Source organism: Electrophorus electricus, chromosome 2, assembly GCF_041902795.1.
Source record: "Electrophorus electricus isolate QZ-2024a chromosome 2, ASM4190279v1, whole genome shotgun sequence".
NCBI classification, from domain to species: domain Eukaryota; kingdom Metazoa; phylum Chordata; class Actinopteri; order Gymnotiformes; family Gymnotidae; genus Electrophorus; species Electrophorus electricus.
Window position 1 is genome coordinate 33,193,249 of NC_137498.1, and position 23,181 is coordinate 33,216,429.

Here is a 23,181-nt window from a genome sequence, read left to right on the forward strand (position 1 = left end):
GAGACTTTCCTGCCCGTACGGCTACTGTTCTGAGTAGTTTTGTCGTAATTATCCTTCGAAAACCTACAGATATTGATGCCTATTAACGGAAAATGTTCACTTTAATAATGCCAAACCGATAGGACTATTCTCAGTATAAATATAGCAAAAGTATAATAAACTACATCTAACGCATGTGGCTGACTTAAGACTGACTAACAGGAGCGTTACTCATGATGTGCGTTTAGTGAAAAACAAGTATTGTTCTGTTCACAGTGGAGATCCACTGTATTGTTTCAGTATAACTTACGATGGTGCAGTTTCAGGAATATCCTTTCATTATGTATAATTGCGTGTCCATTAGGATCTCGCGCAATGACGCGTCAAAGTGTGGCCATAATGCTGGCAGCGCTACCAAATGCGGAATCGAAGGCACACGAATTCAACGCAGTAGCGAGTTGAGAGAATGAAAAGCTATATATAAAACCAACCTAGGTATCAGAGTGGATTAAAGTTGCTTTCGATCAACTCCTCATATGGCAAATCGCGACAAAAATAAAAAGACTCTTCTGGAATTGGCGAAGCTGCCGGATAACAGTTGCTGTGCAGACTGTGGCGCCTCCGGTGAGTTACAGTTAACTAATCTACCCTGTAATAGGAACAAACAAACCTCGTAATTTGTTACAGGGATTTTGTTATTTAGTGGACTTGTCTGTTTAAAAAATACAGAACGTCATCTATATTATATACATTGTAAACAACATTGTATTATAAATTCATCTGGTGTTCTTTTAAAGTAATTCGTTTCTAGATAGCCTATTGATTTAGCCTGAACTTCAGGGAATAAATGAAAATTCATGTCCTCGTAGACTAAACAATATAGACCTCTTTAGGTTTAATTTGCAGCAAACCCCAACCTCAACTCTCCAACCCCTCAAAAGTACAATATATCTGCGGTCGTAACCGTTCTTAACCTGCTCCTCTTTCGTGCACTGCAGACCCAGACTGGGCATCGTATAATCTTGGTGTATTTATTTGTCTGATTTGCTCTGGAACTCATCGCAATCTCTCAAGTATAAGTCGCGTCAAATCCATACGTTTAGACTTCTGGGATGATGAACTTGTGCAGGTAAGGTTAATTGTAGCCTACATAAATTGTTCTGCTACACTAAAGTTATTTTTACGTTTATGTACCAATTAGACGACCTCATATTTTGCTGTCATTGTAATATGCTAAATATTGGCGAGATTTATTCAGCTATTTAATTGATGGTCATAGTGTCAAGAGTTATATCTAATAACTGAAATAACTTTTGTCATTACACTGGATACTGTTGTGTTCCATGTGCCCGAATAATGCCCTCCGGTGAAGTTTATGAAATTAAATGGAAACGGAGCTGCAAAAGACTTATATGAGAAATTCGTCCCTGTATTTTATTATCGACCACAGCAACATGACTGTGAGTAAGTAATCCCTCTTGGAGACCTGAGGTCATTCAAAGACACGGAAACTTTAAATTATTTTCCCATTTTTTTTTCGCGTGCTAATATAAAACAGAATGAGTTGTTAGAGAAGTTGAAAGCTGCTGATGTGGCGAACGCACGGAAGATAGGAATTGCATTACTGTTGGTGACAATAAGAGGAAGCAGTCATGTTTCATGATTCCTGTTTCAGCTAAGGGGTAGGTTTGGTGTTGGATATCAGGGCTTTGAACTTGTTGATTTGTCCTTTTGGTTCTCCATATAGTCTACAAACTTTGCAGTGCAAGTGGGTTGTTCAGCTCCTCAAATCTGTTGGTAATCTGTTAAATAGTGACATAGGCTTTTGATCACTCAGTTTCAGAAAATAATAATAACTAATAAACACATTTAAAAAGCCATGTCTGCATTTATATTTTTAGCTCAGGCTTGGTCTGTATGGAGGGCAGTACCCAACTGTGTGTTTTATATGTTATATAAGATGGCTCTTCTGTGTGCTGTAGGGTGCTGAGAGAACAATGGATCAGAGCAAAGTATGAAAGACTGGAATTTAAAGAGGACAATAAGCTGAGATCTTATTCATCAGGTACAGCTGTTGTTCATTTGATTTTTTTTTTGTAGTAACCAATATGTTAAAAATAAAGGGAGTTACAAAAGATTTGGGGCTCCTGCCATGTGGCTGTAGTAAATGACTGGCCTGTGCACAGTCAGCTGCAAATTATAAAGCACCTATTTTACTGTGTGTGCTTGTTGGTTGACTGTAACATGTCTCATCCGCTTTAAATGTAAAAATGCACTGATCAATAAAATCAGATTTATTTATTCATTTGAAAAGGACAGTACTTTAATTTCCCCATAGCTAACTGCATAGCATATGAATGACACCTACAGAGTGAATCCACTGTAACATGCTTTACTTAAATATATTCATAATTATTACTATATGTTTCAAAATACTTGTCTAATGCCCTTTTTTATGAAAGGGTCCCACAGAGATGAACATGTCCCCTCTGTGTATAAAATATTTAAAAATCGGCCATATTCAGTCTGTCATGCATGAACTGTAAATTGTTACCTCTAAATAACAACACTGAATACCTGTTTTCCTTATTCAATATCTCTGACTCTGAGCCTAGGCCTATATGAAGGCTTGCTATGGAAGAAAGGGAAGGACAATGGACAGTTTCTCAAGAGGAAGTTTGTTCTATCAGAGAAGGATTTCAGCTTGAAATACTACAAGAAGGATGTGAGGATTCTTGATGCACCCTAAGCAATTTTTCTGAGCACAGAGCTATTTTTGGCACAGATGCAGTAGTGTTTTCAGTTAAACTGAATCAAGACTTGGTATTAGTATTAGGTTACTTTAGGTTACATTATCTTATACATTTTTACTGGCCTTTGTACGTGTAAGCATGTCTACGTTTTAAAGGTTGCTTGGAATATAAACAAACTGAAACTAAAGGATGTATCAATTACTAAAGAATGCTTCAAGAACTAATTCAAATCACTAACTAAATAACAAGTCCCCTTCACCTTTTAGGAATCTAAAGGAGCAAAGGCCATTATATCTATAAAGAATCTGAATGCAACATTTCAGCCTGAGAAGATTGGACATGCTAATGGACTTCAAATAACATACTTAGTGGATGACCACACCCGGAACCTCTTTGTTTACCATGAAAGTGGTCAGGTGAATCATTTTTGTGGATTTGTGTTTTCTACATTTTTGCCTTATATATTTCATGTTGCCCTAAAGAGAGGCAAATCATGTTTGCTTTAGTTCTTCATCTCCAAGCTGGAAAAAAATATTTAAATGTGTGAAATTACAGACAGGTTATTCATGAACTATTTGCCTAGTTTTGAAACAACCAGTTGAATTTATTTTCAGACAAGCAGAGTAATGTTTTTATGGCAGATTTGACTTTTTCAAACCAAGAAAAAAGTATTAACAAGCATGACTTGTCACATTTTCTAATCACATTTATCTAATTTATATTATTTAAGTATCAATAGACATTTCAGGCTAATAACAACATATGTTTTACCTGAAGATTGAAATTTTTAAAGGTTAAATTAGAACAAACAACTACAATTGCAGATGTAGCTTCTCTGTATTTTGCAGAATCTGTCCTAGTGCTCAAGCTTTCTTGCCCATTGCCCTTTCAGGAAATTGTAAATTGGTTCAATGCTATTAGGGCAACACGTTTTGTTTACCTGAAGACAGCATTTCCTACAGCTACTGATGATGAGGTAGGTATTTTTTTTATAGGGGCCTACAGTATTGGTGCAATGTCAATTGTTCCAGCATACCTTGCTCACTTGTAACCAGTGATTAAAAGTGGACTTTCCAGATTCCTCTTTTACTTCTAACAATGTCCACTGTGGCTATGCAGCAGGAGTGGAAAGCACCATGAAACATTTAATCGTATTTCCTCAAACTTTATTAAGCATAGACATGTTTTTTTAAATAGCGCTGTGTGTGTTTTCCTTGCAAGTTGATACCATGGACAACCAGAAACTACCTTAAAGAGGGTTTTATGGAGAAGACGGGCCCTTTGGTGGGTTACACACTTACATTTGTAGAACTCAGGGACAATAGCCTTCTCATAGAAATTCCTATTCCTATAAACATTTTAGAGCAAAATACTAAATATTCAGGCACATATTTTTTTTATTGAATTTTTTGTTAAGTACATTTAAAGTTAATTGTTTTCTTATTGTGTCTGTGTATTGTACAGCAACGAGAGCCATTTAAGAAGAGATGGTTCATTTTGGATGCCCTGGACAGAAAACTACTCTATTTTAAAACTCAGATGGTAGGAAAAGATTAATATTAATCCTAAATAGATTAATCCCTCAAAAATTAAACGTGAATGTGTCTTAAACAGAAAGAACATTTCCTCAGGGAAAATCTTATTATAAGAGGAAATGAGCGAGATTACAGATTCAAAATAGATATTTTATATTATGAGTGATTATGTATAAAGCAGAATTAATTGCAAATGGATTTTGTAACATATCCCATTCACTGAAGGGTAGATTACATAAAGCTTCAACCACATTAGATTCAAATCACAAAGCAATCTACAGTCACCCTAAAATGCAGACAAGACAACCAGATGCAAACCAAACATGAATGTTCTAATGATGAACTGTTACTGAAAATACATTTGAATTGACCCTCAGGATGCTGTGGAGCTTGGGGTCATTTTCATTGGAACAGAGCATCATGGGTACTCGGTGAATGAGTGCATGCCCAAGGGGGCCAGAGGAAACAAATGGAAGTGTGGGTTGGCAGTGGGGACTCCCAACCGGCAGTTCATCTTTATGTGTGAGCAGGAGCGTGAGCGGAAGGAGTGGGTGGACGCTCTGAGGCATGTCATCTCAAAACCCATGCTGCCCCAGGATTATGCCAGTAAGACATACCACATCTGAAAATTCAAGTTAAATGAATGTAGTGACACTACACAGGAGCTGATTAGTACAGTGCTCGTAGCTTCTGTTTCCTCTTTTTCAGCAGAGGCCAATATCCGCAGGCGAAGATGATTCTGTTAGGTCATAAAGGACCAAGGACTGGTATCTCTGATAAGTGGACCCCATCACCAGTAGACATACAATGACACCACATTTCAGGCCTTCAGGATCATAGCAAACTCTGAAATGTACCAACTGAATGTTACAACATTCATGGAAGAATTGTTTCAGAGCTTTGCTTGAAAGTATGTGGGAACCATGGAAGGCCACAGCTTTGCACAATGTTCTGTTTTCCTTCCTACAGCACAGCTCAAGGTATGGCACAAGGTACTTATGGCACAAGGTACAAGGTACAAGGTATGGTTAAGGTACTTGACTAGAAATCAGAAGGTTGCCAGTTCAAGCCCCACTACTGCTGAGTTGCCACTGTTGGGCCCTTGAGTAAAGCCCTTAACCTTCAATTAATGAAATTGTACTGTCATAATTGTAAGTCATTTAGGATAAAAGCATCAGCTAAATGCTGTAAAATAAATAATAATTTTAAAAAAGGATTGACAGTCTTCTCCATATAAAACCATTTGGAATCTCTTGTATAAACTATTTTTCAAAGCCTTTTCACTGAATTGAGTTTGTGTTGCACATACAAATCAGGCATAGATGTGTGGTATGTTTCCTTGCTATAATAAACACAAACAAAAAATGTCATTGCATTATCATTATGTTGCATTTTGGATGGGTTATTTGTTACAAATCCCAAGGTTAAAAAGTTCCAATATCATATATGGGAAAGCTGTAAAAATGCATGATGAGGAAAACAGAATAATTGTTAACTTTAAATGTTTACATTTTTACTCTTTCCATGTGAATCTGTCTAAACAGTCAAGGTGGATAAGTGAACAACGGCCCCTGAGTATAACCTCCATTAATAAATTATCCAAGCACTCATTTTGCTTATCTAACTGTCCTGTAGGAAAATGAACTCTCTGATTTTATGTGCCAAACATGAAATTACCTTGTTTCAAGAACCAAATGTATTTCTTCAATACCTGTTTAAATAAAAGGCTACACTAAAATATTCCCTAGAATAGGACACATATTGGTGTCTATCACATTTGGTATCTATCAACTTTGGTAAACCCACGGGGAATCACGATATACATAGCTATATTATGCTCCCGGTCCACAGGGGGCGATATTTGCTGCCTAGTCAATAAAATGGTGCAAAGAAATGTGCGTTTTCTTAGCGTTCCTAGTTTCTGTCCGTTGTGAGGTTCCGTAATTACCGGGTAATAGTTTGACTGGCGCTTCAGCGTGTGCTTGAAAAGTGATTACAGAAATGTCATGAATTAAATTTCAAAAGGATCGTCTTTACTTAAATAGTTCTCATCTTTATGCAGCAATAAAACTGAATGGTGCTGAGTGTCTGTCAGAGCTAAAAAGAAAAAAAAGAAAAAAGGAAAATCTGTTAATGCGGAAATAGGAAGAAACCTCTGTCCGTTTTGCCCTACAGTCTAGCCACTATGCTAGCAGCGCTGGCCTGCGCAGGCCTGGGTCATTAGGACAGCCGCCACAGTCACGGAGTTAGCAGTGTTGCTGGTTGAGCTACCTTAAGATAGATAGATAGCTACATGTTATCTGAACGAGTCTCACGTTTGTTGTTTTAACGCAGTATTGTTCGTAATCATGAGAAAGGACGTAAGGATATTGCTAGTCGGGGAACGTAAGTAAGCTACACTAGCTACATTTCTTCGTTCTTGCAGAAGCAAGCTATAGCTGGTTACGCACCGCTTTTAAATAGTTTTTGTGTTGGCTAGCTTTAGATTTGTATTGGCTTTCTTCAGCCTGCATTCAACGGCCTTGTTCGCCACGACAACGAGAGATGGACGTTTAAGATTGATGCCCTCGATTTAAGAGCTATCTGCAGTCTAGCTAGCTAATTTCTTACACCAAAGCTTATCACACAACCTAAATTCGTAACGGTAGCTACATACTGAATTGGTTCATTATCGGAGTATTTATTAAAGATTGTCCTCTAAATTGGTTATTTGACTAGAAGTGCGTACTAGGCTACCTATTTATTTAGTTGTCGGGTTTTGCACGTTGTATCTATTTCGCAGTTCTCCGGACTATTTATAACATTTAGCTATGGTAACGATGGTACTGGCGTAGATGCCGCAAGTAGCACACGTTTTGGATAAGGCGGCCAAAAGGATACGTGTGAATGTTAATGTTCGCGCCCGCTAGTGTAGTTATTGAGCAAACCTCGCGAACTCCTTCTATGTGCGAAGCAGTTAGTTTATCAGTCCAGCCGCATGCTTTATCTTATTAATCATATTTGGATCGAAGTTTGACCCAGAACCTTTTCCCCCCACACAGCTAAAGTTGGGAAGACCTCACTAATTATGTCGCTTGTCAGTGAGGAATTCCCTGATGAGGTATTGTTTTATGATGAACATTCAATGATGAACTGAATTAGCAGTTACTTGTGTTGGAATATTATATTACACATGTTATTAGAATATTGATGCATTATAATGCATATTTGGTCATATTAAAAATATTGATATGAAATTTAAATTGTTTTTTTTTTGTTAATTTACTCTTACATTTAAACAAATGCTGTGTTGCTAATCTTTAGGTCCCTCTCCGTGCTGAGGAAATCACAATTCCTGCTGATGTTACCCCAGAGAGAGTGCCTACACATATAGTAGACTACTCAGGTACTACGCAGGGTCACAGAGAAGCAAGTTTCATCCAGATCCTACACTGTTCCATAGCTGATTAAAAAATGCTCTTTCACAAAGCTCTTGATCTGTTTTTGACACTTGTTCTCTCATCTTATTGTCATGTGTTGACATGTTACTCTATAGAAGCAGAACAGTCAGATGAGCAGCTGTATCAAGAAATATCTAAGGTGAGACTGATTTCATGTTTTGTTAAACTGTGCATGATGTATGTCTGATACTTTGATTATTTCCATTACAGGCAAATGTCATATGCATAGTCTACTCTGTAAACAACAAAAAGTCTATAGAGAAGGTAGGCCTTTGTCCTTGGAGCAAACACTTAACTGCATCATTGATGTTCTTGAACGCTGCTTTGTTCATAAGTTAGAAAGTGCTGTTTCATATACTTGTTCAATTTACTGTAGGTGACAAGCCATTGGATTCCACTTATCAATGACAGAACAGACAAGGACAGCAGGTGTGTAGTCCATGCCCTCACACTGGGCTTACTTTAATTACAGTAAAAATTGTTGTATTGCTTAGAAAAATTGCAGTTCCATATTTTTCCAAATCATTATATAGGGTTTATTTCTGTCTGATCTCTGGGAATGACATGAATAATGCTCACCTGAAAGTACAAGGTTTGTGTAATGCTTTGCAGAGTGCCACTAATTCTGGTGGGAAATAAGTCTGACCTGGTGGAGCACAGTAGCATGGAGACAATTCTACCCATAATGAACCAGTACTCAGAAATCGAGACTTGTGTTGAGGTAAAAGGAAGAGCTCTTCATATGCTCAAGCGTGTAACCTTTTGGGAATTAAGACTGCACCAAGTTTTAGCCTGAACTTTACATTTTTATTGTAGTACCAAGATTATTCTGTGTCTTTGTATAGAATAAGACATATTATTTTGCATGTTTGTAAACAATCTCTCAGTCCTTGCCTAATTGAGATTGTATGCAGGAAATTATAATCATTTCACTGTTGTAGAGTTAAGGAGATGTGCAGTAGTGCAGAATGTCATGCAGGAAACGGACATCACCCAGTCGGTCATATGATGACCGGGCATGGCCTGCTGGTGGGATTAGTTTCAGTCTAAAAGGAGAGGCAAGGTTTACCATGCTGCATAAACAGAGTTCCTGTGCACACCAAAATGCCTCTTATTTGAATGCCCATGTAATGACTAGATCCAGTTTTAATATTTTATTTCAAGTATGTTTACTGCTAATCCACCATTTAGGAGATCAATAAGCAGAAAAAAGGCAAAAATGGTTATATTTAGATACTTTTTTTTTTTTTAAAACTTACTATATCAAACCTTTGAAAAGGTGCTACCCGTGAGCTTAGTTCAGCTAAGACAAGTAATCACAAGTAATCAAGTTTTTCTTAGTCAAGACTCTTTATTGCTCTTCCTCAGTGTTCTGCAAAAAACCTGAAGAATATCTCAGAGTTGTTCTACTATGCCCAGAAGGCTGTTCTGCACCCCACAGGGCCTCTGTACTGCCCAGAGGAAAAAGAGGTAAGGAATTCCTGGATACTGCAGTCCCACCATCCCAACCCCACCCCACCCCTGATTAGACTAGCAGGTAATATAGAAGACACTTTGCTCCCAGTGCCACATTTGGTGTACCTTGTGAGATGAGTTGTTTGTTAGACAACAATATTAGATATGGTCTTAGGTTCAGTTCGACAGCAGAAGTTGAACTGAATCATAAGTAAAGGCTACTTAATAATTTTTCTTTGATATGTCTGCAGATGAAACCATCTTGCATCAAAGCACTTACTCGAATCTTCAAAATATCGGACTTGGACAACGACGGCATCCTAAATGATAATGAGCTCAATTTCTTTCAGGTACAGGCTTCTCACTGTATCCCTGTATACTGAAGCTAACTTTACGTGAGCATGTAGAAGTGAAATTACTGATGCAGATTTGGTTAGCTTGATAGCTGGCTGCTCCTTTTTCACAGAGGACCTGTTTCAACATGCCACTGGCCCCTCAAGCCCTGGAGGATGTAAAAAATGTTGTGCGGCGGAACATGACAGATGGGGTGAAGGGCAATGGCCTCACCCTTAAAGGTGGGGCAAGCCAGACTGCAGAGTTTTACCGCCCCCCCCTCTGCATTGTGGCTTTTTAAATGTGACCTTCCCATGTAGCATGTCATGCCCCTCTGACTTGGCTGTGTGCTCTGTTTGTGCCAGGCTTCCTGTTCCTGCACACACTGTTCATCCAGAGAGGACGGCATGAGACAACGTGGACCGTGCTCCGCCGGTTTGGGTATGATGATGACCTGGAGCTTACGCAGGAATACCTGTTTCCACTGTGAGTCCCACCGAGTGGCCCCCTCTTTGTTTTACGATAACAGTAAGCTCAGCATCCTCTGTTAAATCAAGCAATGCAGTATAAATAAAGTCATGCAAAAAAAAAGATGCTGAGTGACCATATACACTGAGCATCTTTTACAGTGAACATGCTACAAATCCTTCCTTGACAGACCAGTCTTGCACACTGGTATTGCTTTGAAAGGAGCTCTAAAATCTCTTCAAGCAGGCTATTTTGCTGTCAGTCTCTGCCACTAGCAGGAACAGTTTTGCTTTGATAAGGCCACCTTACCTGCTCAACCTCTTTTTGTTTGGCAGATTAAAAATCCCTCCAGAGTGCACTACAGAGCTGAATCACAATGCTTACCTCTTCCTGCAGAGTGTCTTTGACAAGCATGACAAGGTGAGTTCATGAATGCAGTTAGATCGCTGCCTAACTCTGGTTACTGAGCAAAACAGGGTAGCATAGTAGAACAGTGTATGAAGCTCTTTAGATTTTTAGTTTTTAGATGCCAGTAAGTCACTTGTTTGGGACCATGTCATAGCACGAGGGCTGTATTTCAGGACCGTGACTGTGCTCTGTCCCCTGACGAGCTGAAGGACCTGTTTAAAGTCTTCCCTTACATGCCCTGGGGTCCTGATGTCAACACCACAGTCTGCACCAATGAGCAGGGCTGGATCACCTACCAGGGCTACCTGTCTCAGTGGACGTGAGTCCCAATGCCAGAGAGCTAATCAAAGGCCTTAATTCCTTCCCCATTATCACTCAGTCATGGCTTCATGGACCTTCTGTTATCCCATGCAGGCTGACAACATATTTAGACATGCAGCGCTGCTTGGAATACCTGGGTTACCTTGGTTACTCCATCATTCATGAACAGGAGTCACAAGCTGCTGCCATCACAGGTATGTGGGTGTGTATGTGTGAGAGAAAGTACTAAAAAAAAAAGAGAGAGAAACACAATGTATTTCACTGTGTGTCCTTTTCTGCCTTTGCCTGTGTTAATCTAAAATTGCTTGGTGCAGTGACCAGAAACAAGCGCATTGACCTGCAGAAGAAGCAAACCCAACGCAACGTGTTCCGCTGCAACGTCCTGGGAGCAAGAGGGAGTGGCAAGAGCGGCTTCCTGCAGGCCTTCCTGGGCAGGAACTTAGCCGTAAGTACAACTGGATCACTTTGTATCACAACTCCACAAATCCGTGAAATTTTCACAGGTTTTTTGGGGTTTTTTCCCTCCCCCTCCTTGCAGAAACAAAAAAGGATCAGGGATGACCACAAATCCTACTATGCTATCAGCACCACGTATGTCTATGGGCAGGAGAAGTACTTGCTTGTAAGTCACAATGGCTCTACCCTCAGGGTATGGGTGTATTTGCAGGATGATGCTAGTCTTGAGCCTGGTCTCTTCTAAAACTTGCCTCTGTCTGTATCTGTCTCAGCTGCATGAGGTTCTCCCAGACTTTGAGTTCCTCTCAGAAACTGATCTGGCCTGTGACATTGTCTGCCTGGTGTATGACATCAGTAACCCCCATTCCTTTGAGTACTGTGCAAAGGCCTATAAGGTTTGTGAGCCAAACAAATAAACCAAGACTCTCAGAATGTGCTTATCGAAGACTTGTGTCTTTATATTTGTATACTCATTGATTTAAAGAAAAAAAAAAAAAAAAGCTGATTGCTAATATTACCACAACATGTAATATTACCAGAGTATGTCCACTGTGACTTGAGCCAGTCAGAGGTCACAGATGTTGCTGTGGGTGTGGTGATGCTGGTCAGTGATCCCCACCCCTGTCCCTTCCCTCTTCAGAAGTACTTCATAGACAGTAAGACTCCGTGCATGTTTATTGCTGCCAAGTCTGACCTACACGAGGTGCGCCAGCAGTACGGCCTGTCACCACTGGACTTCTGCCGGCGGCACAAGCTGCACCCACCCCAGCTGTTCACCTGCAACACGGCTGATGCACCCAGCAAAGACCTCTACAACAAGCTCACCACCATGGCCATGTATCCGTGAGTAGACACTCCCGCCACCCCAGATCCCACCCCCTGCGTACTCCCGCATGGCTCCACCAGCTGCTGGTCCTCATCCTTTTTGTCTATTTAGAACGGGTTTTCTTTCCAATTTCTCCTTCTGTTTGTGTACCTGAGCCTCTACTGCTCTGGCAGCCTATTAGATAAAAGTTTGGCATATGGAGTTTTTAATTATGATGTTTCAAAGGTATAGGAGGAGAGTAAAAAGCGATCAGATATGTGTTTAGATTTCAAAATGGCATTATTATTATATGTACACAGTACATATTCGGACTACACCCAGATTTGATCTAATCTGTGTGTTTAAAGGCAGTGTCTTGAGGGCAGAGTTCCTAACACTGGTTGCTAAAAAGGTTGAACTAATGTCTGTTAGCAGGATTGCTTTGTGCACTCTGTTCCAGTGATTCAGTAGATTAATTCAAAAGATTAATATACTTCATTTGAATCATTGCTCTCTTGGAATGAAATATTGATTGTAGTTCATTAACAGAGATTCCTTCCAAGACAGAATTGATCCGAAATCACTTTTAGCTGAGACGTACATCCTCCTAAGAAATTTGCCTTTGGCTTTTTTAATAGTAGGATGCCTCTTTATCAGTACATAATACTTCTGGAACACTGCTGTGTAGTATAGTTAAGAAATGCTCCTTATTTTCATGTGTAGTTAAAGGGAAGCAGTTCATAGACATTTGTTAAAGCTTTGTACATGTGTGTGATGGCTTGTAACATTTTGCCAGCATCTCTTGTATGTCTGAATTGAGTTTCTTCACAGCCAATTGTGTTCAGCACCTCTTGCTTTTTGCTATTAGAGAGCACACTTGTAGCTAGAGTGCTGTTTTAGTTCGTCATATGGTTCCTTTCAGCCTACTGTATTGCTGATGTGGAAGAGCTACTTTTATATTGTAACATACACTGGAACATTGGCCTTCTCCATTAGGAATGTAATTGCAATTGCAAACTGAATAAGTTTTCAGAATTCAGTTATTCTTGTTACTGTGTCTTGGTTTGACCTGCTCACACCCCTATGCTTCCAAGCTTCACTTTCATTCAAGCACTACTAGGAGGAAGAGCAGACATTCTATTCCTGAGAGAGGACCGTCTGGGCCTCAGCTGTCCTGGACATGCACCATCTGTGACCTGTGTGTGGGTGTGTGTGTGTGTGTCCGCAGCCACACCAAGCTTCGCTGCAGGTGCACCTGCAACAGGTGCAACCTTTGCCTCTGTCAGAACCTGCTGAACTGTGAGCTCCTGCGCTCGATCAGGGCCATACTCTACAGTGGTGTTCTGATCAGGTGTCTGACCCGGCTCCGACAACCCACCCTCCTGTTTCCAGTGTGCCTGGGCCACCTTTAACCTATGCTTCCTAACATGCCTCCTGTGGGCTGCCCTAGTGGGAGTCCAGCCTGTTCACTTTGCATATCCACTGGGACCAGTTGAGTTGGTCAATCCCTGAGACTTAGATAAGCTATCCATAGTCAGGCCTTTCTGTTCTGTGGTTTTGACAGTCTGACAATGCCTTTGTGGTGGGATATTGCATGCACGCTTTGTCTACTACTCTGTTTTCGTCACACATTGCAGTGAACACACGGGTCATGTCTAACAGCTCTTGTTGGTCGATTTTGTGCATCGTAAAGCATGGCTCATCCATCCTTCCCTGCCAGGACAAGCTATGTTTAATGCCTCCTTTACATTTGTGTTTTAGCATGCAGCAGCTTTCTGTCCCATTCGTCCATGACCTCGTCTCTCTCATAAGTTATGACCTGATGGAGGCCTACAAACCAGGCAGCTAAAGCAGTAAACACTCCTCACCTGGATCTGACCCAGCACTTTTGAACAGGGTCTGCTGTTTTGAACACCTGACTTGTCAAAATTGATCTTAGTGCTCAAATCATAATTAAAATGTCATAGGACTTATCTGTTCTACTGTACTGCAGCACTGTAGTCTTGGTCCTTCTGCTAAAAAATTGCCCAAAAATGGTAATGTTGGAATGAAGGCTAATAGGAAACCCCTTACAGGACCTAATTTACTTAATGCAGCTAGTTGCCCCAACAGCTTGTTATCTTTCATTAGCTTTTAATTAGTATTTGTGGTGACAGCAGTAAAAAATATTACTTTGTGAACTCATTGTCTGTTCAGTTAATGTATTTGTTAGTCATATTGTAATCTTCTGGGGTGGATATGCAAATGGAAAATCTGGACTAAGTTTGGTTCATTCCTCCTGTCATGTAGAGAATAGTGGCCTCAGTGGTCTTTGTTTTCTGTTTTCCATGTATCATTTTGTTTTAATCCTGAAGGTCATAGATGATTCCTTGCATGGCTTTCTAACAAATTCTAAACTAACATGTTATGGGTCATCTTGTGTGAGGATGTTTCTAGGCTGATTTAGGTTTAGCAGATTTCATTACTCTGTATAATGCTTATTTAAGAGACATTTTGCTTTTTTACATTTAGACATTTGGAAGGAACTCTTATTGAGAGAAATCTTTGTTGGTCTGTTGGTTTCAGTGGGTACTTGCTTATAGGATTGAAGAGAAGTCTTTTTGTCAACATTACAGATGTTTGGTATATGTTTGGAGTTTCATGCTGTATCATGGTGTTCTGTTCTCTTTCTCTGTAGGTGTTCATTCTCATGCGTCTGGCTGGCCCTCTTCCTTTTTGCAATGCATCTCTTCACCTCCTGCTAACCCCTGCCTGCATAGACATGCATCACTCTCAACCTTAATGCTTACTTCACGGCTTTGACGTTGCAGGCATTTAACCTTAGAAAGGGTTAAAGAATACTTGCTGGTGTGTCTGTATGTCTGCGGTTTTTAATGGTTAATTGTCCTACTTATTAAGCCTGGTGCATTTAGTATGTATGGACCACTGTAAAGAAACATTTCTCTGGGGTTGCTGGTTTGGTGCTTGCGTGTGTTGGTTTGAGTGGCTGAAATGCTACTGTAGGCAGATGCTCTTCAGATTCAGTAGATAACGGCCACCATATACATCTAAGGTCCATAAAAAATAAATAAGGAGAGTGGCTGTTAATGGCTGGGCTTTTTTTTTTTTTTTTATCCTGGTCTGACGTTTGTGTCCCAAGTTCTAAAGCATCCTTTATTTGATGGTTGACTCATCATGAATAACATGCTAACTAGAATGTACACATTCACATGCTACTCTGACCAGGTATCTTATAAGCCCACAATCTGAAGATTCTTCAGTTTAATTCTGTAAAAATTATTTTAAAATTAAGTTTAGGTTTTCAGTGCTCAATGGGCTTTGAGCTTTCATTTTTAATCTGCTCATTAAAACAGGCTTCTTTCAGCTCGCGTGCATGGGCTGGGCGGCTGATTCTGCCATGGGCTACGTTGTGGAAGTGCTGTATCCATGTGCATGTGTGCAAGGTTGGGGCTCTGGGTTGATGAGCTGAGTGCATATCTTTCCACTGATGAGGAGTCCAGCCTCATCCATCAGGTGCATGCAGTCAGCTTTGTAGAGGACTCAGTCTACATGGAATCATCTGTCAACCACCTTGGGCCCAGGTAAAAAATCAGCCTCACCTGGGCCTTTGTGCGAGGGGTATGTTGCTGTACACCGATGCATTTGCTGTTCCAAACCAGAGATTTTCAAGCCATGTCCCTGCACAATCAAATGGAACCCGTTTTAAGATGTTGAAATTGTCCTCCAGTGTTGACTGCAGTGAGTGTGACCAATCTCATTTGTGCATTGCTCTTTTACTGAGTCTTGGGCTTATGTTATAAGTCAAGGTCTGAAAGTGTTTGGTGGAGCATCTCCTGGTTGGATTACTGTGTTGCTTGGTCTGAATTGATTTTTATCTTGCAGAGGCCAGTATGGTTCTTTAGGCTTTGGGAAAGACCTTCACACAGGCAGAATAGTGAATATTAAAAGGTTGAGGATGAGTGAGTCTTCTGATATGTTGGCTAGCAATGTTTCAATTAAAATGACGAATGTATGATTTCTTTGTACTGTTGACCTCTTTTCTACTGCCTTTCTCATGTGCATTTATCAGAGTGTTCACGCTCTGGGCCCCTTTGCTTGCCTTGCTCTTTCCCTCACTGCTCCTGCTGTTCCCTTCTGAGTTTTTTCCCCCAACCAGACCTACCCCACCCACATACCTCCACTAGACCTCCGCCCTCTGGGCTGGGAGTTGGGGGCGTGGAGTTGACTGTTTAGAGAAAACCAAATGACAAATCAAACGAGTGTAAATTTCTGAGGCAGCTTCCACCAGAAAATTCAATATGTAAAACCCCTCACTGTGGAGTCTGAGTGCTTTTGGCAACGCCAGCTTCAGTTTGATTTGTCATTTATAATTTACCCTCACAAATTAATCAGGATTGTGTTATGATTATTTCTTTCTTTCTCCCTCTCCCAGTCACATGACCCAGGCGGACCTGAAGAACTCTACGTTCTGGCTGCGGGCCAGTGTTGGTGCAACCGTATTTGCCGTGTTGGGCTTTGCCATGTACAAAGCTCTGCTCAAGCAGCGATGATCAGTTCCAGCCAGCATGTGACTATGACACTATCCCTTAAAAAAAACAAACAAAAACAAACAAAAAAACACACCTTTCTTCTATCCCGGACATTCCCCTTTTGAGAGGAAATGGACATAGAATAATGATAGATAGCTACATTTTGAGGTTTTATTTATATATATATATATATATATATATATATATATATATATATATATATATATATATATATATATATATATATATATATATATATATATATATATATATATATATATATATATATATATATATATATATATATAAATATAAAAATTCAGTATGTCCTTTTTTCTAGCTGTGTCTTTTCCATAGTGGTTGGATTTTCTCGGCCATCTTAGTAGTGGTATACAGGTGATGCCTGCCGGAAATGAAGTTGCTGGGCATTTTTAAAATTACACTTACTGATATTTTTCTCAGGTCAGTATTAATTGGCTTGGCCCATATAAGGCAGTCAAGGCAGAGACACATTGTTAAAAGCAAAAGGAAGGAAGCTTTTGTTTATAAATGTAAATATGTCTGGGGATTACCAGTTGCAGTGAACAAAAGCCAGTTGAGAATTCACATGCACCTGTTACGCAGAGCAGCACTGAACTGAAGCCATTTCACCCATGTAAGTCATTATGCTTTGCGCATGTTTCAGCTGTATTAATTTATTGTTACCATTGTTTGTCAATGAGTGTATTATGTTTATTGCATGACGTAGGCACAGTACATAGGATATATATTTTTATTGATTTTTATTGATTGGTTTGTTTTTATATTTATGATTTGTTGGGTTTCTCCATGGCCCCCATAGATACCCTATGGACAGAAAGCTAGCTATAAACCTGCCTACATTTTGGCAAGGTAGTGAGGTCCTAGTGGGTACCAGGTAGCTCCTAATCCTCTAGGATGTGTGGATTCTGTGGTAAGGTCAAAGGAACATGGTCTCTATGAGAACATTATCAAGATCTACATTATACTGTATATGTACTAATACCTAACTAGCAATCTTGACCACTGCATTATTATTTTTTTTGCCCTTTGTCTAGTCTCAGCATGTCTCACTGTGCAGTTTTCAGTGCAAATCTAATTCAAAGTCATACAACTGTTGTACTCATTTCTGACCTTTCAGATATTTACAATAAACTACTGTGTGATCTAGGCCTGTTTGTTTACACTTTAGATAATAAAGCTCCTTACATTCATCATGTTCAGTTTGTAAAGCTGTACTTGTAAATTATACCCTCATGGGAACAGTGATCTTAAAATTCATTTAACTTTAGAAATTTTCCAAATCTAATATTAGATTACAGGTAATGCATGCTTAACCTCTTTTAGCTCAAATTTGCTAACTAATGATGGAAAAAAATACATCAAACATGCACTCGATTATCGTTCTAATCCGGTCCACCAAATGATTCTAAAATGTTTTAAAATCATTTTGTGGACTGTAATAGAATAAGATCCGCATTACAAACGAAATGCAGGTAGTCTCTTTTATTGCACTAGGGACCAAATTAGCACAATAAAAACAAGGCCAGCTTGTATGCGACTGACAAAAGTGATGTGTAATTTTTCATTAACAAGCTAAGGATTGAATGAGGTAAATGTGTGTCTGAACGTGGACACATCCTATAAGTATATTTTACCTGCATACCCCAAATTGACAGCACTGGCTACCAAATTGTTTGCGTGTGTTTGGAATTACATATCTGTAATGAACATCAGCATAACAAAACCGTGTTCCAGGCTCACACAAAAGCTCTAATACATAATGAAAATGTCTTTTTCAGAACTTGTTACATTTTGATATGTTTTTGATACACTAGTCAAGTGAAAGGTGCCAAGTGTCAGGAGCAATATGTGATTAAATTGCCTAGCACTCCTAGGTAAACTGCACCGAACAGCAGTTTTAACCTTAACATCAAAATAAATGTTATACACATCTGACAGTAAGAATTTTTTTTTGCATTATTACAGTTTATTAAATTTTAGTTTATCAGAAATTCAGTGTTACAAATGATCAAAGTTTTGATGAGCAGAATGAACCAGAGCATTGTCTGTTATGAACCACTCCATGTTATATTATAAATCATTCCTTGTTATGTATCTGATCAGTTTGATAAAACCATATTTTTTAATAATTCATTGCAGCACATTGTATTTTCAGTTTGTGCATCCAGAACATACCTAGTAGATCAATACAAACATTTCAGAGGAGTTGTAGATGTGTCATTGATTCATGCTAGGATGGAATTTCTTTGGTCATGCCCAGCTGACATTGAACTGAGTGTAATGTGGCTCTTTACCTAAATTGAATTTGACAGCCCTGGTCTAGACAATATGACTGTTCCTTAAAAGAGAAGTGGGACAATGGAAAGGTTTTATATATTCTTGAACCAGTACCTCCACTGAAGAGAAGTGAAGCACTAGCTTTATTATAGGTAGATTCTTGAACATGTCTGCTCTAGACAGTAGAGGAGTGGTGTTTATACCACTATGCCAAGGATTTCTCAAGAAAAGAAAAGCTAAAATGGTAAGTGATTCATTTTTACTTCATACAGACCTCTGATGTATCTACAGTGTATTACATATAATCATATACTATATCCAAAGATGGCATTATAGGGTGAAGTACCTTGCCACATAATTTCACATTAAATTACTTGAAATCATTTGAGGAAACCCAATGACCATGATGTACAATGTCAAATGAAATAATTTTATTTTTTTTTAATGCTGGCTTTTTTCTGTTTTTATGTGGGGTATGTTCTGAGTTGTGTAAACTCAGATTCTATAACACACATGTTTACTGCTTCCATCAGAGGATGAGATGGGTGACCTATTGGTTCAAACTTCATAACACAACCCTTTTCTTCTACACTAAGAAACATGGATCCACTGTAAGTACTTTGTTCTTTTTTGTTTGTTTCTTAAATGATTTCTTATAATAGCTACTACAGGACTCAGACATTGGTATGGTTTCCCACACCAATTCCTTCACAGGGACTGTTATAAAAGGCAGAGGTGATTCAGTGTTCATTGTTTCAAGGCTTAGTTTTCGTTTGGGTTTTGGGAAGAAACCACTTATGTACTTACACTGGAATGTTCCATGTGAGTTCAGCTATCTGTTTCATTTCAGTCTGATTGCAGTTTAATTACTTTCATTTTGGTTGGTGATTGAGATTCACAGGGTGTTAAAAATGTCAAATGTTCTAATCCAAATTTCATGGAATTAAAGTTAAATTCGCAGCATATATTCAGTACCAAGTCAGAATACTGCCTGTCTGATGTTGATGCTCAGAGCCAGAAGCCACATATCCATTAAAAATTTGTAAACCATATTCCATGTTGATTTTCCCTGACAGGCAGACCTTAGAGGGCAGTATTATTTGAGGTGAGTTTCAGATCCTGTTTTTCTCTACTGAGTTCTTACTACGTCTGCCTTTAGTCATTTAATGCAGAAGTTGATGAACAAAAAAAAGAAACTTTAATGTCAAGCCAAATTTTGTGTAGAAGTGAAGTGAAGAATTTGCAGGTTGAACTACTGACGATGTCAAATGTAGCGGATAGACATACATAAGCCTATGCTCCAGTCAACAGTGGTTTGTTGCACCTTAATGCGAAGGTGAATTTTCTTTGGCAGGTGGAGTCTGTGCACGAAGTGATGAGGAATGAAAACAAGCGTTACATGTTCGAGATTGCCATGAAAAATGGGAAGAGGAAAGTTCTGGTGAGTTCCCATCCTCCTCTTCCCCACCACAGAGAATGTTTACTAGGCCTGTTTGAGGATGTGATCTACAGTCGCTCACCAGTACAAACAAAAACAAATTATACTTGAAGACTTGGGTGAAAAGTACCACCATTGGCTGTTGTTTTAGAAAAAAGGGAACACGAAAGCAATGTTTTTGCCTCATCATGTCTTAGTCTAATTACATAGTGAATGTTCTCCTTTGCATCTTTATTTTAAAGGCACACTGGGATTTTTGGATAAAAACACATGTAAATTAAGACTTTTAGTTCAGAAGTGGAAACCTTAGCATTTGATGCACTAATAAAGAAGTGTTAATTTTTAACAGTGTATATGTCTTATTATAATTAAATAATTGGCCTTTTATTATGCAGTGTTATCCAAACTGATTATATGTCTGTCTGGAATTTAAAAAAAAAAAGAAAGGGAAAAGTAACACGCATTATTACACCACCAAAGAAAATGGTGTCCAACACCTGATCCTGGAGGACCCTCAGAAAGGGGCAATTTCATCCACCTACCAGACAATATCCTGCCTCTGTACAACATGGATGCACCTGTCAGGCATCAATGTGGCTAAGATATGTAGGCACATATCTCAATACCTGAGTGGGACACGGAAAGGCATTGGCAAGAAAACCAGAGGAGCCAAGCTCCTGCTGGTGGAGAAAACAATCACTCGAGATTGTAAGACCAGACAGACCAACCTATGCACTGCCTGGATTGACTACAAGAAAATCTATGATTCTATGACCCACACATGGATCTTAAAACAATTGAGGCTGTATAACATCAACAGAACTCTAAGAGATGTCCTGTGCCCACTGAATCGGCTTCAACTCCCTCAGTGAAATCATCACCAAGAGTGGCTACAGATGCCAGCTATGGAATGCAGCAACCATCAGCCACCTCCTGTACGTGGTTGACATGTCAAGTCACATCAAGTCAAATTTATTTATATAGTGCTTTTTTACAACAGTTGTTGTCACAAAGCAGCTTTACATCAAGCAGATCCTAGGAACAACATCCAAGATCTCAGTCCAGAAGAGTGCAGCCCTGGGAACAGCCAAGATATTACGCAGGACTCTCTAGCTCCCAGGCCTCTGGTAGAGGACCTGAGCATGAAGGAAAAAGACCACCTATATGCTGAGTGAAGAATTTATTAATATCTATTAAAGTCAGTAAGAAAAGGATGTAGAGGTAGTCAAAATTGTAAAAATTGCAGTGAAGTATAAAAGATTTCCAGAGATAAAGAACGTTTCAGACAGCAGCCCTCATCAGCTGTGCAAGCATATATAGCTAAGTATTCAATTCCTGCCCATTCTAAATTGTACCAACAGGCTGCAGCCACAGAAGACCTCAGACATGAATGGATCTGTCAGCTTCTCAAAGCTATGAAACATCCTGTGTTGAATGTCAGAGCCATCCTCAGACTGATACCGCTCCCCACACATGCCTCTTAAACACCCTCACTTTGTTAGGCTGAAATTGTCATTTTTAAAAAGTTGACAAATGCATTGTAAACTCTTGAGTCACAACTACTTGTGGTTCCCAAAGAACATGACCAGCTAATGTTATTCTGTGAACCCAAGTGGAGACCTTTCAAACCTGTGCAATACTATGAGAAGCTGCAGGTTACACTCAGAGCAGAGCAGCACCCTGCTCAGGTCTTACTCCACCATACCCGACACCCAGCACAGCATTCCTAGCATAGGCTCCAATCCTGCCACACCAGACACCACCCCATGCAACTCTCAAGCTGGGTTTCACATAACTATTGCCACTGTCAGAAGCTTGATATCTTTTAACCTGGTCTAGCCTGTTAATAGAAACATAACTATAAATTTCACTGCAGGATTTTGGAGAAATGGTTAAATTCTTATTTTGTTTGCAGATTGAGTTTTTAATTAAGAGGTTTACTTTTATTACGAGGCTGACGATTGTTAATATTCTTTGCTTTTAGTATATAACCTTAGACACTGCCAGTTCTGAGAGCAGTCAGCAGTTAGAGAGTGAAACTGAGTATAAGAGCATGAACATGAGAAAGATTGACATCCTACCAACTCACAAAGGTTTGTACAATCACAGTTAAACTTAACATTGATATCTAGTATTTATTCTAGAAAATGTTTTTTCCACTGAGTAGGTACTTGTGGAAGTGAAATTTGAAAAATGCATATGTACTTTTAGCCTTGAATTTAGAAGAAGCTATTTATGACACACCTCCATCCACCAGGAGGGCCAGTGACTAGGACCATGGTAAGTGTACACCATTACCTGTTCTCCATAACCACTTAATCATTGTAATACTCATAGCTTTGATCATTCTTATTTCAGAAATGATGGACACCATTTATGAGGTCCCTAAGTCTATATTTAGGAACATGCATGAATATGTGAATGGTGAGTAGTAGTGTGCATCTTTGATGACTTTCCATGTTATCAGTTAAGCAATACTGAATCTCTCTGCCATTGCAGAAGCTTCCTCCAACAGAGAGAGGCCAAAAAGAGGAGATCTCCTCAGTGACATGATGGCCTGCTTGGGGGAGAATTCTGCAGACTAGATAAGAGAAGCAGCTCCAGCAGCAATCTGCAAACCACAGCAGTCAGAATACCTCCAAGTCAGTGGACTTAGAGGTAAACTGTATCTGAAAGTATAACTTGCCACAAAAAAAAAACCCTCCTCCCAACAGATTTGACACAACATAATTTCATATAAGCTATGCCTCTTGGCATTTAAAATGATTAAATATTACATTCTTGCATTCTTTTCCTATTCTTGTTTTGCCCAGTGCATTACCATAATACATGAGGTATAAACAATAAACAGTATTTAGTTTGCTGAAGTCAATGTAACTGTTGTAAAACAGTTGTCTTCTTTTGGGGCAAAAATGCATGCTACAAATCCATATAGTTATAGA

The 23,181-nt window shown here is 39.3% G+C and overlaps 2 protein-coding genes and 1 long non-coding RNA gene across 9 annotated transcripts; all 3 read left to right on the plus strand.

The window, feature by feature from the left end:
• The first annotated feature begins 361 nt into the window (after positions 1 to 361).
• On the plus strand, positions 362 to 6,065 carry adap2 (ArfGAP with dual PH domains 2). Of its 4 annotated transcripts, none has more exons than XM_027022183.3 (11): positions 362 to 603; positions 978 to 1,108; positions 1,352 to 1,443; positions 1,962 to 2,044; positions 2,595 to 2,704; positions 2,999 to 3,148; positions 3,625 to 3,708; positions 3,954 to 4,016; positions 4,197 to 4,274; positions 4,645 to 4,873; positions 4,979 to 6,065. In XM_027022183.3, the coding sequence occupies exons 1-11, from the start codon at positions 516 to 518 to the stop codon at positions 5,002 to 5,004; spliced, it is 1,134 nt and encodes a 377-aa protein (XP_026877984.1). In that variant the 5' UTR covers positions 362 to 515; the 3' UTR covers positions 5,005 to 6,065. The 4 variants fall into 4 exon arrangements, with proteins under 4 accessions (XP_026877984.1, XP_026877983.1, XP_081555838.1 ...); XM_027022182.3 differs by having other exon boundaries at positions 364 to 603; positions 4,976 to 6,065; XM_081699712.1 differs by lacking the exon at positions 1,352 to 1,443 and having other exon boundaries at positions 373 to 603; positions 4,976 to 6,065.
• Positions 6,066 to 6,205: 140 nt separating this feature from the next.
• rhot1a (ras homolog family member T1a) lies at positions 6,206 to 17,719 on the plus strand. 3 transcript variants are annotated; one of them, XM_027022197.3, is made up of 21 exons: positions 6,206 to 6,652; positions 7,309 to 7,367; positions 7,571 to 7,652; positions 7,803 to 7,846; positions 7,918 to 7,971; positions 8,084 to 8,136; positions 8,320 to 8,428; positions 9,076 to 9,177; positions 9,414 to 9,512; positions 9,629 to 9,737; positions 9,861 to 9,981; positions 10,299 to 10,383; positions 10,545 to 10,690; positions 10,786 to 10,886; positions 11,007 to 11,137; positions 11,231 to 11,314; positions 11,421 to 11,543; positions 11,789 to 11,991; positions 13,182 to 13,304; positions 15,397 to 15,534; positions 16,386 to 17,719. In XM_027022197.3, exons 1-21 carry the CDS (start codon positions 6,616 to 6,618, stop codon positions 16,501 to 16,503), a joined length of 2,121 nt encoding a protein of 706 aa, XP_026877998.2. In that variant the 5' UTR covers positions 6,206 to 6,615; the 3' UTR covers positions 16,504 to 17,719. The 3 variants fall into 3 exon arrangements, with proteins under 3 accessions (XP_026877998.2, XP_026877997.1, XP_081555820.1); XM_027022196.3 differs by lacking the exons at positions 13,182 to 13,304; positions 15,397 to 15,534; XM_081699694.1 differs by lacking the exons at positions 13,182 to 13,304; positions 15,397 to 15,534; positions 16,386 to 17,719 and adding an exon at positions 14,631 to 15,378.
• Positions 17,720 to 18,861: 1,142 nt separating this feature from the next.
• Positions 18,862 to 23,164, plus strand: LOC145651801 (uncharacterized). Of its 2 annotated transcripts, XR_014117805.1 has the most exons (7): positions 18,862 to 19,045; positions 19,335 to 19,412; positions 19,878 to 19,906; positions 20,156 to 22,332; positions 22,451 to 22,519; positions 22,598 to 22,663; positions 22,739 to 23,164. It is a non-coding gene; the product is annotated as an uncharacterized LOC145651801 (long non-coding RNA). The 2 variants fall into 2 exon arrangements; XR_014117804.1 differs by lacking the exon at positions 18,862 to 19,045 and having other exon boundaries at positions 19,288 to 19,412.
• The last annotated feature ends 17 nt before the right edge of the window (positions 23,165 to 23,181 follow it).

What these genes read in the sequence shown, in the direction of transcription:
- rhot1a (XM_027022197.3), top strand. Translation starts at nt 6,616, where the DNA reads ATGAGAAAGGACGTAAGGATATTGCTAGTCGGGGAAC. An exon ending in GTGAGGAATTCCCTGATGAG is followed by an intron (nt 7,368 to 7,570) that starts GTATTGTTTTAT and finishes GCTAATCTTTAG; the next exon opens with GTCCCTCTCCGTGCTGAGGA. An exon ending in TGTATCAAGAAATATCTAAG is followed by an intron (nt 7,847 to 7,917) that starts GTGAGACTGATT and finishes TTTCCATTACAG; the next exon opens with GCAAATGTCATATGCATAGT.
- adap2 (XM_027022182.3), top strand. Translation starts at nt 516, where the DNA reads ATGGCAAATCGCGACAAAAATAAAAAGACTCTTCTGGAATTGGCGAAG. An exon ending in GGGATGATGAACTTGTGCAG is followed by an intron (nt 1,109 to 1,351) that starts GTAAGGTTAATT and finishes CCTCCGGTGAAG; the next exon opens with TTTATGAAATTAAATGGAAA. An exon ending in TGAAATACTACAAGAAGGAT is followed by an intron (nt 2,705 to 2,998) that starts GTGAGGATTCTT and finishes TTCACCTTTTAG; the next exon opens with GAATCTAAAGGAGCAAAGGC.